Below are 16,920 nucleotides of genomic sequence, written 5' to 3'. Positions count from 1 at the left end.
GCAAATTGGGGGAGGAGACTGCTGCCAAGTGACCTCACTTTTCTTCCCCATTTTTGCCCCAGGAAATAAACATCTAACTGAGTTTTAGAATACAGGGAGGTTTTTAAATGTTTGAAGGTTTTTGTGTTTTGATATTTTGTCGGAAGCCACCCAGAGTGCTGGGGCAATCCAGTCAGATGGGCGGCATATAATTTTTCTTTAAAAATTGTTTTTATTTTGTTGTTGTTGTTATTATCTAAGAAGGGCCTATGCAGTGTTACCAATTTGGCCAGAAAAAAAACACACCACAAACAACAATCTGCCTAGAATAGCCTGGAGCTCAACAGGGCCATCCAATAATTTATGCAGATCAAACTGTTGCTAAAGAAATGGATGTGGGGGCAGGATAGCATGGGAGTGTGTGCCACACGTACCACAAGGAGGTCCTTGACCGTTTCGGAGAAGCCCACCACATGCATGCCCACAGCGACGGCGTTGGCAAAGGAGAAGAGAAGGCCGATGGAGCCGCCAAGCTCTGGGCCCAAGCTGCGGGAGATGAGAAAGTAGGTACCCCCTGCGCCAGGAGACAATTCAGATGTTATATTCAGATGTTATAGCGGCCTGCTATAACCACCGACCAACCGATTGGCCGCTACATGGAGTCCCTTAGAAGCCCATTTAGAGCAGAGTTTCCCAAACTTGGGTCTCCGGCTGTTTTTGGACTACAACTCCCATCATCCCTGGTTATCAGGACCAGGCAGGGGTCAGGGATGATGGGAGTTGTAGTCCAAAAACAGCCGGAGACCCAAGTTTGGGAAACCTTGATTCAGAGGAAGCGATCTGGATTCAAGCCAGTTTCTCAGAATGAAGCATTTCCCCCAGCAATGTTGTGTAGCTTGGTGTGGGCCCCATATTTTGAGAGACCCTAGGGGGAAGATACCCACATTGGGGCTCCTTTCCTGGGTGGACCCCACCCCCACCACTGTCAAAACAGCACTCATTTGCTTGCCTCCAACCCTGGGTTCAATGTGCATCTCTTCCTGGAAGGAAAGAGAAATGCATCTGGAAGCTGCTGAGCCTTCTACTCACTCTTGGAAGCGTTCAGACATTCGGAGAGGTCAGGGGAACAGGCAGCAGGGCCGGCAGTGGGCCCCACAGTGTGGCAGGTGTCTGCGAATGCTGACTCCTGACTCCAGCCTTGTTGCAGCTCTCTGTGGCAACACCACAGCAACCCACTTTCAGCATGTTCAAATATTGTTTCCACACACTTACCAATTATCACTCATTCCACTTTTATCAATGGCTAACATTCGCTCCATCCATGAAAAGCTCCATTTTAAACAGTCATGGGTTTACTCAAAGAATTCTGGGAGCTGTAGGCTGTTAAGGGTGCTGACAGTCGTCAAGAGACACACACACAAACCCCGAGCTACAGTTCCCAAGTTCCCGGTGAAGAGGGATTGATTGCTAAACCACTGTGGGAATTGTGGCTCTGTGAGGGGAATAGGGGGTCTTCTATTGACTCACAGTATCCTTAACAAAGAATTCTTTGGGGGAAGTCATGGCTGCTGAAAGGGGCCTCGAGGTGCTTGAAACGTATGGTGCTAATGTGGCCATTGCCTAGTACAAGGGGGGCAAAAGGATTGGCTTTTCCATTTGGCGAAGAGGAAGGTGGCTTACCTGCTTTGACCTTGCCGTTGGTGGAGATGGCTGAGATGGAGAGGCCAGTGATGCTGGTCACCACAGATGACATTATAATGATCAGCCAGGTTAACCCTGGGGAGGGAGGAAAAAAGAGGTAACTGAATGGGTTAGCAATCCTGTCAGCATCACCAAAGGACCTCACCAACATGCACTTTCTGAACCTAATGGTTCAGGCCAGTGGTTTTCAACCAGTGTGCCGTGGCACCATGGGGTGCTGCAGGCAACACTGACCTCTGTCCCTCTTTCCTTCCCTCCCTCCCTCCCCTGATGCCTTCTCACATCTCTGCCTCCCAAAGGCTTGTGTGGCTGTTTGTTGCAGCTGTCCTGGCTACAAGCTCCCCAGGCGAATTGTGCCTCTGGGGCTGGTCAGGGAGGAGGCACCTCTCTTTGGGGCAGGGGGTGGGGGGCAGATCAGAGACCATGGGCAGTGGTGGCGGCTGCCCAGAGGACTCCCAAGGAGAGGGGAGAGGAGGCTGAGGGAACACACTCCACAACTGGGCTCTTGAGCTCCACAGGGATGTCGTAGAAAGAAGGCAGTTGGTCAAGGGAGCCGTGAACTCAAAAACGTTGAAAACCTCTGGTTTAGGCTACTCCTGGTTTCCCTTCCAAAGTCTCCCAATTGTGTTCACCCAATTGTTCTTTATTTGCTAGATATAGGGTTGAAATTCTGGACTGGTTTACACACACACACACACACACACACACACGGAAGGCAGGTGTAAGCAATTTTTGTTTTAAAAATAATCAAACCCATAATGGAAAAATTCAGAAGCGGAACAAGGGCTGGAATGCAAACAAGAGATTGTATCTGACTAGGTTAGAGTAGTCCTGTTGAAATTAATGAGCCCCCAAAGCCCAATCTGCACTACTGTATATATTTAAAACTGTGTCGTGCCACTTTAATCAGCCACGGTTTCCCCCAAAGAGTACTGGGAACTATGGTTTGTTAAGGGTACTGATAGTTGTGAGGAGACCCCCTGTTCCCCACGCAGAGCTACAATTCCAAGTGGTTTAACAGTCTGTTTTCACAGAGAAGTGTGGAAATATAGCTCTGGGAAGCTACTGCTTTAGATGTATAGAGCAGATGGGGACCTAGTTATGTTAATTAACTTCCATGGGTCTACTCTGAGTAGCACCGGCTACAACTCAAGATTTCACACAAATATTTGAAAATGGTTTCATATTTTTATTTTTTTAAAGAAAAACAGATTCTAAATAGTTGAAACCCACTTTCATTAATTTCTAACCGTTATCCTGGTTGACAGAACAACCTGGCAACCTCAACACATTTATATCTCTCATTTCACATATGGTAGCTCAGCTGGCAGAGCACAAGACTCTTAACCACAGGGTCATGAGTTCGAGTCCCATTTTGGGCAAAAGATTCCTGCATCGCAGTGGGCAGGGCTAGATGACCCCTCATAGTCCCCAACAACTCTACAATTCTGCGGTTCTTCCCTCTCCTCCCCTCCCCCACCTTATGCATACATTATGTAAATGTATTTTCAAACGTGTACAGATGTCCAAATCAGGAATCAAGGAACAAGCACGAAAGGGTTGTGCGAAGCAGTTCACACAGAAACACACACACAAAAAGAGGACAGTCTCTTTTCCTTTTAATCCCAGCTGTCCATGAGTAAAAAGACTCTCACCTATCCCGGCTTGTGCAGTTATCCATGGCAAACGAAGGTAAAGGATCACACCCCAGATGTTCAGCATGCACCGGATCTTCAGAAATAGAAGAAGAAAAAAGCTGAGAACCTAATAGCACACTGACACTAAGGATGGAGGAGAAACTCGATTCAGTATGCACGTGAGCAAATTCTCAGCTTCCGGAACAAGATGCGAACTGACACACCACTTATCTTTCAAAATTCGCACTCATCCGAATTTTGCTATGCAGTTCTCCAACCGGAAGGTGTTTGCATAACTGGGTGCAAAGTGTGCATTAAAAGCGAAGACGTTGGTGCCAATAACATGCAAAAGTGGATTTATATTGGGGGGAATTGCTTGCGCACATTAGTCCAAACTGTACATCTAAAGGGGTTGGTTAGGACATTCACACTAAAATCCACGCTGGTGGATTTTTCACGAAGGGTTAAAAAAAATAAAACCACAAGTTGCTGCGAAATGTGGAGAACTGAATTTAGGATTTGAAAAGTTAGAAACTGAGAGTTCTGGTGCCTCCAGATGTTCTGGACTACAATTCCCATCAGCACCAGCCAGCACTACTGCCCTGGCTGAGTCTGAGGGGAGCTGTAATCCCAAAACATCGGGGGGGACGGGACCAGAACAGCAAAGGTTGAATCTAAGTTGTATGTCTTACTGGTTGCCTTTTTATGTACAGTGGTACCTCGGTTTAAGAACAGCCCTGTTTACGAACTATTCGGTATACGAACTCCGCAAAACCGGAAGTAGTGTTCCGGTTAGCGAACTTTACCTCGGTCTACGAATGGAAGCCGAACGGTGGAAGGACACCGGTGGTGGGAGACCTCATTAGGGAAAGCGCGCCTCGGTTTAAGAACGGCTTTGGTTTAAGAACGGACTTCTGGAACGGATTAAGTTCGTAAACCGAGGTGTATATATAATTCAGGACCAATTCATTGGCTGCTGCTGCTTCGCTTGCATCTTCCCAACATTACTGTATATTCCTGGGACTAGATGGGTGCCCTTCTCCTTTCCCTGCAATCCAATCAATCCACTCATTTCATTTATTGACTTTACCATGACACCGGTCACCCAGCCAAAGCGGACTGGTTCCACTTCCGGTTCGTCGGCTTCCACATCTTTCTCCTCTGCCTCCGTGGCATTGGGATCTCCTTTCCCCTGTGAAACATAATAGCAAAGCAAGGGAATGGGTTGAGGGAGTTAAGAAACACACATTGAAATTTAGGAACAGAATAAAACACCCCAAGTTTTGGAGGGCGCCAGCATTCTGTGAATTTCGCATTCGCTTCCTGTGAAGTCTTGCTTGGTGCAATGGACAGAAGGAAAAGAGGAGAACTTGGGTCGGTCAGGAGGGTGACATTTTAATTGCCGAAATGGTCTTCTGTAGAAATAGAAACCTTTGTCTCCAAGTGGGAAGGCCCATCCCATTGAGTTACACCAAGGGTGAGGAACCTCTGGCGTCACGGCCGGCTCAAAACATTCTGGCACCTGAGGCGGACCACAAAATGGCACACAGCCATGCCTTGCCAGAGAAGAAGGGCTGAGTGAAGATCTACATCAGCAACACGGGTGGAATAAAGATCTACATCGGGACCAAGGGTGGGAAGAGACCAGCAGGGCCTCCATTTTGCCAGCAGGCCGCTGTAGAGGTGGCTTAGGGGGAGGCTGCTGAAGAGGATAGAGATCTGGCCTCTAATGATTGTGCTGGGCCTGGTTCTGCCACTGCGGCAGCAGGAGTGAGCAATGCATCCCTTGGAGGCCGGATCTGCCGCCCTGTGGATCCTGCTGCCCAAGGTGGTCACCTCACCTTGCCCCCTGTGTGGCCCTCCAGAAGCTTATGGACTCCAACTCCCATCAGCCCCAGCCAGCTTGGCCAATGGCCAGGGATGATGGGAGTTGTAGTCGACAAAAATCTGGAGGGCCACAGGTTTCCCTCCAGCGCGTCACATGCAGCAGAAGGTTGCCAGCTGTTTTCAAAAGTGTGTTTTGGCACCCAGTGATGTACATTTTCTGGAAAACTCTGGCAGATGCCACCATTTGCGGAAAAGCGTCCTCTAACGGGTCTCACCAGATCTGCGTTTCTGAGCATGTCCAGCGAAGGGCGGATCTTCCTCCGCCCAGGAGGTGCTGAAAGGGCGTAGAATTCATAGCGAGGGCAGGCGTCAATCGTGGTCTCATAATCCGGAGGGGCTGAAAGAGATCCGTCTTCCTCCATCTGCGAAGGTGGCGGGAGCTCCGCCGGGCATTTGGGGGCACTCTTGGCTTCTTCCGAGGGGGGTCCATTCTGCATCTTGCGGATCTTAAACCGCCCAAGGGAAAAGATGGTCTTGTATGATGAGTCCTCCTCCATCGTCTAAGCAGGGTCGTTCTTTTCAGCTGTCAGGCGAGAAGGACGGGGAAGAAGAAGCAGAGATGACAGAGTTAAAAGATGGCACTTAATTGTATGCCTCAAAACCATTCTTGGGCTCTGAAACTTTCTTTTTCATTCACAGGACTCAGCCCAACAATATATGAATTCGCAATAAAGACATGAGTGTCCCTAAGGATATACAGAGTGCAAAAAAACAACAAACCATCTAAACCAGACATCTAAATTTGAGAAAGGGACTTGGGGGACACAAGATTTGGTGGCAGGGTGTTTACTGCACTAAAACAGGGTCTGTAATTTTGCGCCTGAGGAATAGCTGGACGCCACAACCTGTACAAACGAATAAAGCGAAAGCAAATCCATGTGCAATTTTGGTCCTGTTGCTCTTGGAGTGTGAGTGCTATTGCAGGATAGCGAAGACTCTGACCCCTTGACTGCTTAAAATGCAACTCGGCATTCTCTCTCCCCCTTGATTCTCACACACACACTGGCTGGAGGAGATGAAGAAAGGCAGGGTGTTAAGACAGGCATGAGCAGGTGGTCAACAAGCAGAGAAAAGAGGGTAAATGGTTACATTGGGAGTGAAGAGGGAAACCGCACAGGAGAGATGGACAGACAGAGATGCAGGGACAGGTATGTAGATGTCTCTGCTCCCTTTTTTACCTGCTCCTCTGATGTGTCTCTCCACTCAGCCAGCCTTTGGCAATTTATCTCTCTCCAGGCAGCAGGTTCGACTCCTGTCCGCCTTTGCCTTATAAAGGTCCCAGATAATGCCAGGCCTACCTTTTCCAAAACTGGACCCAACAGCTCCTGGCTGCCCTGATCCCTCCCATATATCCACCCCTTCTCCAAACAGACAAACTTTCCGAGTGCGCAGCAGTGCGGCGGGGGGGGGGGGGCGGGGGGTGAGAGGGAGATGATTGAAGGCACATCCTGTCCACTCCTTACACATCGACGCATGGCTTAAAAATCCTATTTGCACTGCCTTATCAGCTGCCCCTACAACGTTCTTTCCACTGGGGCCGGTTTGCACAGGGCAATGGAAACTTGAAAAAAGACAATGGTCGACGGGGAGACTGGAGCCACAGGGATCAGCCTGGCTGGACACACGCCGGACCCATGCGCCAGGGGACCCAGCCAATAGGGTCGAGAACGGTCAATGTGGCAGGCAGGTGAATGTGGCAGGCAGGTTTAATTGGGGCTGCTCAGGGCTGGGGGGGGGGCAGTTTCTGTTCCATGCTGCGACTGAGCCGCCTGGGTCGTGGGTCGCTGACGCAACGGTGCAGTCGTTTTCAAACTGCATTCTGGGGAAGCTCAGAAACGAGCATTAGGAGATCCATCAGGGCAGACAAACTTTTGCAAAAGGCAGCTTCCCCGGCACCCCAGCTGACCTGAGCTGACCTTACAATGCGCTGCCACAAAACAGTCCTGGGTGCCATGATCTGGGTAAGATGTGGGAACTTGTGGGAGCTGCGTACTTCCTTCTTTGCTGGAACCCTGAGGTCCACCAATCAGTTACAAAATAGTGTTGAGGGAAGCTGGGGGGGGGGGCAATAGCCAGATGCAAAATGGCGGCCCATGGGGGGGACACCAATTACCTCCTGCATCCCATGAGCCACACATACTGGGATGACTCATATGTACAAGTGCAAAGGTGCTATATGTAAGCATTTAATTAGAAAGATTTCTGTACATATATATAATACACACACACACACACACACACACGCACGGAGTATATAATAATGCATCGCTGGGGGTTGGCGTAGATAACCCCGCTGGTCCCTTCCAACTCTACGTTTCTATGATTCTATGAACGTAAAAGCAGTAAAGCAGAGAGACAATTATAAAAAAGCAGTATTATAAAGACACGGATTCAGCAGTAAGAGGGTCTGATCTTATGCCGCAGGCAAAAAGGATACAAGACACCTGAAGCAATTGATGCTTAAATGCTTCATGTATGACTGGCTGCCTGCCAGCAACAGGAGAGGTTTTTATTGCTTCCTTTGCAAACCGGCAATCTTGTCGATCCTTATCTAGGGTGCACCATCAGTTCACACAGGGCGACAGCGGGGCCTAGCGGGGCCTAGCCAGCCCTGTGTGAGAACTCAACCTGTACCCAAAACATTTCGCATGGATTTCACCAAGGCACACAAACACACAAAGAGAGACAGAAACAACAACAACAACAACAACAGCCTGGCCTCCTCCTCATGCCTTTAGCAGCAGTTTGGTATGGAAGTAAGTAAGTAAGTAAGTAAGTAAGTAAGTAAGTAATTCTTTAATACGGTCAAAGACCAGCAGAATTTGGTATGGAAAAATAATCAAGTGAGGCTTTCCATGGAGATCATCTGCAGAGGAAGCTATTTTGTTAAGAAAGAGGAGCAGGGGGGTAGTGAATATTATTATTATTATTATTATTATCATTATCAACTCTGAGGTGTGGTGCGGTGGAGCTAAGAGCCACCCAGTGTAAGTCAAAAAAGCAAAAACTAACCTCAGCAGGTGACCTGATACTTTACATTTAAAGATGTTTAAAGTAATAAGCTTGTTTGTTTGTTTCCTTGCTTGCTTTATACCCTGCTTGCCCTTCCCAAAGAACTCCAGGGTGGCAAACAAGTGATAAAGTGATAATACAATAAAACGTATTAAAAGCAACTTATAAAGGGCTCCTTGAAAGAGGAAGGTCTTCAACAGGCTCAAAAACCCCCACCCCAAAACAGAATTTTAACAAAATGTGCCCAAGCACCAGTCAATAAACCCAGCTTCTTTGCTCTCATTGCCCAGAACCCTAGGGAAGTTAGGAACAGGAACTTGGTACTGAGCAGTTGAGAATAATGTTATCCCCATTTTCCTCCATATATCCCTGTAAGTAAGCTGGGCTAGAGCCTAATTCTTTCTTTCTTTCTATCTATCTATCTATCTATCTATCTATCTATCTATCTATCTATCTATCTATCTATCATCTCTGTCTAACTACCGGTATCTTCAGGTAGTAGTGTAAAAATGTAGAGTAGGAGCCTGAAATTACTTCTGGAAGGGGCCCAATTCCTGCAGTGATCTAGTTATCCTCTCAAATATTTGTGTGGGGGAAAGAATGTGGCCAGGGGCAACATCTGGGGAGCCAGGGAGCCAATGCCCCCCAAATTTTAAAGTAGGGGTGCCGCACGAAGTGCTATCATAGGGGCAAGCCAGCGCACTTGGTTGTCCCCATATTCTTTTCAGGGTTGGGGGGACAGCTGGGGAAGTTCTTAGAGGTCCCCCCCCCGGCCAATGTCTGTCATTATCACCCCTGCCCATTGGCTTATCCTCTCCTCTGAAGCCCAATCCACACCAGTGCCCCAAAGAAATGTTTGGAGCTCAGTGGTTCCCACGCAGAAGGTACCAGGTTCAATTCCCGGCACCCCCAGAAAGGTCTGGGAATGTCCCCTGAAACCAAGCACACATGGCATTAGCCGCAATCCGTACCTGCCCTGTAGTTTCTTGAGAGATAAATTGTCGCTGGACGCGTTTCTCCTCGAATCAGCGCCTACCTGATTGGAAAACTTAAGCCAGGCTCACTTAGCAGTTAAGCTGAGGGATGCACATTCAAGGCAGCCTTTGCATGTGTGCAGAGGCTTGCTTCATGAACAGGAGTTGGTGGGGTGGGTTGCAGGCAAATGTGACTTGATAAAGGGGGGGGGGCGGACACACATGACCTGGCCGTATTTTTCAGCCTCTACTGTGTACATACCAGGCCAGTTAAAAGCAATAGGATTCTCTTTTCAGCAAAACAAGGCAACTCATTAATCTGAGAGCATTCTCCAGAAGTTATTAATACGTAAAGGATTTGTTTTAGCTCTTGTTTGTATGTTAAAATGAGAACAACAACAACATCAACAAAACCCCTAGAGAGCTCATGTTTTATGTCTCTGTGGACAGGTTTTCACCCACACTGTTTGCAATGGCCTGCGGCGACAAGCAATGCATATTTACCTGTCGAAAATAAAATAATTAATACACGTGCCTTTTTTGGCCTCAAAACTCTTGTTGTTGTTGTGTATCGTAGGCAGGCAGCCAGCCGTCCGACGTGGTCATTTGTTAAGGGCTGGTCCTTGGGATTCTCTCCCATAAAGTTATACAAGACAGACGGTGGTGTCGGAAAATAGTTTTTATGAGTTGCTCGGCTCTATTATTTGAGTAGCTCTTGGATGCCTGAAAAGGTCACAGGTGTGCCTTGCCTCTCTTTCTTGGCATAGGGCTGCCAGCCACCTCATTTTTTTGGCAATGCTCCTATAGCATTTGTGTTAGTTAGAAAACCAACAGGTGAAGCACTCCATTCACTCTCTGTCTTGGCCTAGCCTACCTCACAGGGTTGTTGTGAAAATAACATGAGGCTGAGGGAAGACAACAGCCCACCACCTTGAGCTCATTGGAGGAAGGGCAGTATAATCATGTCACACATAATAAACAGATTGCTGTGTTAAAACTCAATCCATATTCCTTTAGGGTGGCCTTGCCTATGGACTGTATTTTAGGTTTTCCACACTCTCAGGGGAGCTACATTTTCTAAATTGGCACCAGTTTTTTTTTTTTTTTTACATTTGGACTTCATAATGGAACAATTATCAGCTTTGCAGGGCATGGAGGGGGATGGGATTATCCTCCGCTCACCTCTGCAGAACGAATTCCTGGTTAAAGGCAAAAGTTGGCAACGCAGCATAAAGCCAAACGTTATATAATATGCAAAGTGGCAATTAGATGAGTCTCGTTTTGGAAGATGTAATAGGGGAGATAGTGATGTAATTAAAAGCAGCACTTACACACATAACTACTACCTTACCAAGCGGCGTGTTTTATTTCTTATTGCTCATGTGTTTGCTGCGCTGGGCTGCTTTGGAGGGAAGGGCTGAGTACAGATATAAAAGATAAATAAACATTAAAAAAGGCTCTGAAAAAAATATTAAGGCACAGGTGACAAATTATTTTCTCGCCAATTGGCAGCTTCACACAGCAGCAGTGATGCAGGCGGGGATTTTTGTGTGTGTGGTTCTTTATATTTCTGCAGAGAATTTTACATTTCATAAATTCATTAGTAGCAACAAATGGGTGCCCAATACAAATGCAAAAGGGTTTTAGCCAATGCTAGTCCTACTCTGAGTAGGCCCATGGAAGGTAATGGAAATGGCTTTCTATGACTAACACGAATAACTTAGTTCCAGTTACAGGTGGGTAGCCGTGTTGGTCTGCCATAGTCGAAACAAAATAGGAAACAAAATAGGAAATTCTTTCCAGTAGCACCTTAGAGACCAACTGAGTTTGTTCTTGGTATGAGCTTTCATGTGCATGCACACTTCTTCAGATACGAATAACTTAGGTTCCTTAATTTCAGTGGGTCTACTCTATAGTCCAATATTAGAGAATCATAGCAGTCTCAAAGCTTTTAGCTATGTTTACTACATTTGGGGAGAATAAACATGCTTAGTTGTATCAGCGTTTCATTGGTCTTCAGTGGGTGGGTTGAGGACCCACCGTTTCAGCCAAATCTGAGGTGGGTCGCTGTAACAGCAGCACTACCACCAAATAAATCTATGGTTTAAAAGAAAGAAAGATAAGAAATGGGTAAAAAATAATAATGCATGTTTGGGTTAAGCGGGTCTGAAAAGGTTGAAGACAACTGCACTAGACCACCAGAAATTGTTCCGAAGCAAATTTCCCTACATTAGTCCCCTTAATTACCTAGCCACGGGTCAACAATCCAAAAAGAAGGGAAATGATAAAGGATCTGGAACTATTGCACATGTGCAACAGGGACCAGGAACATGTGGGCCTCTAGATTTGTTGCACTGCACACACACACACACACACACACCCATCCCTGACCATCAGCTATGCTGGCTGGAACTGATGGGAGTTGGACGTCCAGAGAAGGAGTTGGAATCCAACAACATCTGGAGGACCACAGGTTCCCCACCTCTGGCACACACAAGAAGAACAGAACACAGGACTCACGTCAAGGCACACACAGAGCCAATGCTCCCATGACCTCAGCGTAGGGTGACCAGATGTGCACACGCACACACACAAGCCATGCAGCTGCACCTTTAATCGTTGTGTAAAAGAGGGAATTTCAGCAGGTGAAGCTTTTGCAACAACCTACACCTGCTTAGGGAGGGGGTAGCTCACATTCAGTTCACATTTAAAAGCGAACCTACCTCTTTTCGAGGCAATGCAAGAAAAGAAAACTATTGGTAGTTGTTCCGATTCAGCAGGTTCCCCCTGGCCTGGGGAAAGCGAAAATGTGGATGAGCCGTATATTTCGAAAGGTGCGATTCTCTGAATTTTGCAATGCGGTTCTCCAACCAAATAAATGTGTACGATATGTCAGGGTAAAAAGTGTGCCTCAAAAGGCATGCATTAGGTGAAAACAACCTTTAAAGATGTGTTATATATGGGGACATTGGTTTGCAAAATGGCATGCAATGGTGTCTGTTAGAAGGAATTCACACTAAAATGACTTTTGTTGTTGTTGTTTGTTAAGCAAACTTAATGTGGAAATGTGGTGAACTGAACTTAAGACTGGAAAAATGAGAAACTGAGAGAAACCAAAATGGACATCCCTATGCAACCTGCTGAAATCCCCTCTGTTAAAGGGGCAGGTGCCCTATGGGTTTCTCTTTTCCATCGGGCCATGTTGTCTCAGGATTGCTAAGTATTCTTTGCCAGGTGCCTGCATGACAGGAATACACTCAGCACAGGAATGGAATGGCATGCGATCGAATAAATAAATAAGGCTCACCTGCTAAATTTCTGCCTGTCGCACAGCATTAAAGTCAAACTCTCAAAGCACTCCTGTAGGAAAAACTGCATCAGTCGCAGGTGGGCGGAAAAAAGTGGCACCCGGAGAGCTTTTCTCCACAGCTGCAAGGCACAGGGACAGGCCTCGGTGACACGCCAACCCCAAATCCACTCTTCTGCTCACTCAAAAGACGCCGCACAGACCACACACTTGACAGCGGTTCACCTCCCTGCAAGTGCAAAGAGGAGCACGCTCCCGATTGATGTGATTCACATCTGATAAACCCAAGGGATGAGGCCTAATCCTTGGGGCAGAATCCATGTCCCCGCCCCCTTGCCATGCTCTTGCACACATGCAGCATGTACAAGCCCACGCACCATCACCGAAACTCCCGCCCCGCCCGAGGCTCTCCTCTTACAACACCCCTTCGGGTTGTCTAGGCCTGAGGAAGCTGGCAGAAGGCTTTCTGGCAGGCCGCGTAGAGAGCAACCTGTAAACGGGGTGACTCCGCACACCCTGGAGGCGGAAAGCATGTTACGGGCACTTGCTTCGCGGTAATAACCACACGCATATATATTTTGATGAAATAATGAGTCTCACACTCTCCCTGGCACCCCTTCGGCTGAAACTGGTTAGGTGTAAAAGGCGAAATCTCTGCCTTAGAGGGTTGTTAGGTGTTGAGGAAGCTGTATCTACGAACTGCAACAACATTTCTCTGCGAGGGCAACTGAAACAAAAGGGGAGCTCCAAGAGAGAGAGAGAGAGAGAGAGAGAGAGAGAGAGAATATATGTATGTATGTATGTATGTATGTATGTATGTATGTATGTATCAGTTACAGGTGGGTAGCCGTGTTGGTCTGCCATAGTCGAAACAAAATAGAAAATTCTTTCCAGTAGTTCTTGGTATGAGCTTTCGTGTGCATGCACACTTCTTCAGATATTCTTCAGGTATCTGAAGAAGTGTGCATGCACACGAAAGCTCATACCAAGAACAAACTCAGTTGGTCTCTAAGGTGCATGTATGTATGTCACAGGAAACTTTCCCCTCCCCAAAGCCTGCTGGATCAGACCAATGGCCCATCTAGTCCAGCGTCCTTTTTTCACAGTGCCCAAACAGAGGCTCATGGGAAACCTGCAATCAGGATTCGAACACAAGAGCACTCTCACCCCCCCCCCATGGTTTCCAGCAACTGGTATTCAGAGGCATTGCTGCCTCCAGCTGTGGCAAGAGAGCATAGCTGTAGCTAACAGCCATCAATAGCCCTCTCCTATGAAAGTTTCTCTAATCATTTTTTAACGACCAATGCGATTGGTATAAAAGGTGATTAATTCACCTGTAAAACCGAGATGAGAGAGAACCATTGGCTGTGTGACAACAATAATAATTTCTCCAAACGCTTCAAATTTCTCCAAACGCTTCAAACTGTTCAGATGAGATCTGGATTGCATCCTATTTCGTACTTCCATAAACAAAACAAAAAGGCAGAACATTTGATATTTGGCAGAGGCACCCTCAGATTTAGGGGAGCTCCTATGTAAGACGTCTTCATTAGGGCCTCCTCCCTTCCTTGCGGCAGACCCCGATTGTGCTACTGTCACCGCTACATCCAATTTATACCACTGTTCCAGAATAAGAGAACATGTGGGGGCTGCTGTTTCTTCCCCTCGCAGGGTGGGCACAGGAAACAGGCCTTGTACTGAGTCAGGGCACTGGTCCATGCAGCTCAGCATTGCCTACACTGACTGGCAGCAGCTCTCCGGGGTTTTTCAGACAGGCGATGTTCCCAGCTATGTCTTGAGATGCCGGGGATCGAACCAGTGACCTTCTACATCAAGAATGGGCAGGTGCAGGAGCCATATAAAACTTTACCCCCCCTCCGGCCTCTTTGTCTAGCCCTCAGAAATCTCCTCGGACCTCCTATCCTGAGTCGTTTCACCTATCTGGAATGTGTCCTTAAAATGTTGCAGAGGGGAGTGCAGATGTGTGTAGAAATTTAGGACCAGTTTGCCAGCGAGATCGCCTTGCCACCACATGTGTCCTCTCTTGACTGCTTTGACTGATGGAATTGGCATTCTTTCGGATGCCACATGGCGCTTGTTCCACATTTGTAAGACCTCTATCGTTTAGTGTGGCAGGCAGGATAGGCTGAGGTCACCCAGAGAGCTTCGTGGCTGTGTTGGCATTTGAATATAATAATAATTTATTATTTATACCCCGCCCATCTGGCTGGGTTTCCCCAGCCACACTGGGTAGCTTCCAATGAAAGATAAAAAATACATTAAAACACCAGACCACATTTGAACCGTGGTCTTCCTGGTCCCCATATCCAGCACTCTAAAGCCCTACACCACACTGGCTCCTCACAGCACAGCCAGCGGTCAGGGATGATGGGAAATGTAGTCCAACAACATCTTGAGGGGAGCACATTAGTCTGCCTGGAAAATAGGGAGTACAGCAGACTGTTTGATTCACGGGTCGGCAAACTAAGGCCCGCGGGCCGGATCAGGCCCAATCGCCTTCTAGATCTGGCCTGCGGACGGTCCAGGAATCTAGGCAGCTGGCATAGTGTGTGCACGCGATGTTTTTTGCGACTCAGCCAGGCTTGGGGGTCAAAAGTGAGGCGGGAAGCTGCTCGAGACAAGCCCCTTCTCCGTCCGTCATGTGCAGCAATATTTTCTTCCGGGGTGGGGGGGTGGGGAAGAGAGAAAAGGCGCCACAGTTTGGATTTCCACCATGGAGCCGCCGGCGACTGAACTCAGGAAGTGCAGTTGCAGTGGCAGGGGCTCGGAGGTGCCTCGGGAGGGATGCCCACTTGTATCTGTGGCGGCGATGCTCCCCGCCAGAGGAAGCGGGGAGCGCCTGGGCAACTGCACTCTGAAGCAGTTCTGCGCTCTGCTGGGGAGGCCGCTTGTTAGCTACATGGCGGGAGCCATGGAAAGCCGCCTCATCTTACCTCACGCGGGGAAAAGAACGTTTTTGCTTGAGCGGCACCGGCCTGACTTAGCATGTCCAATGGCTTTTCCCCTTCACCCACAAATGCGCACACGCTCTCCGGGGCTGACAGGAGTGGTGTGCTTACCTCAGCCTCCCCCCACCCCCCGCCTTACGAGAGAAAATAACTGTCAATGGGTAAAACGCAAAGGAAGCAGCGTGGGTGTATGAGGGAACACCTCCCCCCCCAAAAAAAATCACATTTGGGCAACGTTGGGGTTGGTCCCAATAAGGGTTTTTGCCAAAAATGCGGGTCATAATCATGGCAACATGATTATCTGCCCCCCCCATAAGGTCTGAGGGACAGTGGACCGGCCCCCTGCTGAAAATGTTTGCTGACCCCTGGTTTAATTCTTTGTTGTGTGTCAGAGAGTTTTAAAACCCACAATGCTGTTTCAGGAGGCAGTATAGCCAACAATAAAAGGCTACATACATTCAGTGGTGGAGCTTCATGCTCCAGCACCGGCGGGCGGGGGGGGGGGGGCAGTGATCAGGCAGGGGCGGGGCTGGCGCACATCCTGGGGGCGTGGCGCCCAGCGCAGGCAGGTGGGGCAGCTGCGATGGCACACCACCAGGATCACGCTGCCGGGGGCGGTGTGCTCCCCCCGCACTCCTCTTCCTCCGCCACTGCATACATTTAAAGAATCCCCCAAGAATCCTGGGAATTGTAGTTTGCCCCTGGCAGAGCTACATTTCCCTTCACCCTTAGCAACCCACAGGCTTCTTTGGGGGAAGCGCTGTGCCTGTATGCAGCCAGAATTAATGGGGAAATGCTGGAAGCGTGTGTCCCAGAAGAAAAGCGCTGAAGCCTCACATAGCTTCTACTCCTTCTGTGCTCTGCACCACGCGTTTGTGTTAATTAATGGGTAAACAGTTCTGCCCCCTGAGAAAGCTTTCAAGCTATGCCACAAAGCAGGTATAAACCTGACAGTGCCCACCTCCTCCTTAGAAATGCCACTTTCCCCTTCTGCCCCACGTTTTTGAGTGTGTGTGTGTGGTAATGAGGCACTGGAATGTTGAAGGAGCCGAGTTTGAATTCTGACCCACGTGGCTGTAGCACTGGGGAGAAGAAAATGAGGCCACCTGCAAAGAACAAACTGTCCCGCGGCCCATCTGCGGTGCAAGGTTTTAAGAAATGCTGATGGACTTGTCCATTCGCTGGTGTGCCAACCGTGTGTCGCAAGGATGTATTGGGCAAGGTATTGTAAGGGACATCCAAATGATTTTTGGAACGCACATGATGTCCTGAACCCAAATTGTTTTCATTAACATACTTCAGAGACGCTGTCCCAAACGATAAAAGAGGAATCATTACTGTATTCCCTATGGTTTGTAGTAGCAAGGATACTTTATGCCAAGTACAGTGGGGGGCGGGGGGAGAAAAAAATGGTGCCCTCAATTATGAGAAGGGTATATGAAGTTATGGGAATC

General features: G+C 48.2%; 1 protein-coding gene across 1 annotated transcript in view; it reads right to left on the bottom strand.

Moving 5' to 3' along the window:
• LOC117059128 (solute carrier family 12 member 3-like) overlaps window positions 1–12,725 on the bottom strand; it is a 33,444-nt gene extending 20,719 nt beyond the window's left edge. Inside the window, exons 1-6 of the mRNA XM_033170659.1 lie at window positions 12,498–12,725; window positions 5,420–5,727; window positions 4,408–4,509; window positions 3,336–3,411; window positions 1,660–1,755; window positions 414–553 (exon numbers count right to left, since the gene is read on the bottom strand). Coding sequence (XP_033026550.1) covers window positions 414–553; window positions 1,660–1,755; window positions 3,336–3,411; window positions 4,408–4,509; window positions 5,420–5,701 — 696 coding nt within the window. The 5' untranslated portion in view covers window positions 5,702–5,727; window positions 12,498–12,725. The remainder of the gene's footprint in view (window positions 1–413; window positions 554–1,659; window positions 1,756–3,335; window positions 3,412–4,407; window positions 4,510–5,419; window positions 5,728–12,497) is intronic.
• Window positions 12,726–16,920: the final 4,195 nt, after the last annotated feature.

The sequence above is a fragment of the Lacerta agilis genome, chromosome 14, assembly GCF_009819535.1.
Source record: "Lacerta agilis isolate rLacAgi1 chromosome 14, rLacAgi1.pri, whole genome shotgun sequence".
Taxonomy (NCBI): domain Eukaryota; kingdom Metazoa; phylum Chordata; class Lepidosauria; order Squamata; family Lacertidae; genus Lacerta; species Lacerta agilis.
The sequence above is the reverse complement of the archived record's forward strand: the minus strand, read 5'-3'. Positions and strand labels throughout refer to the sequence as shown.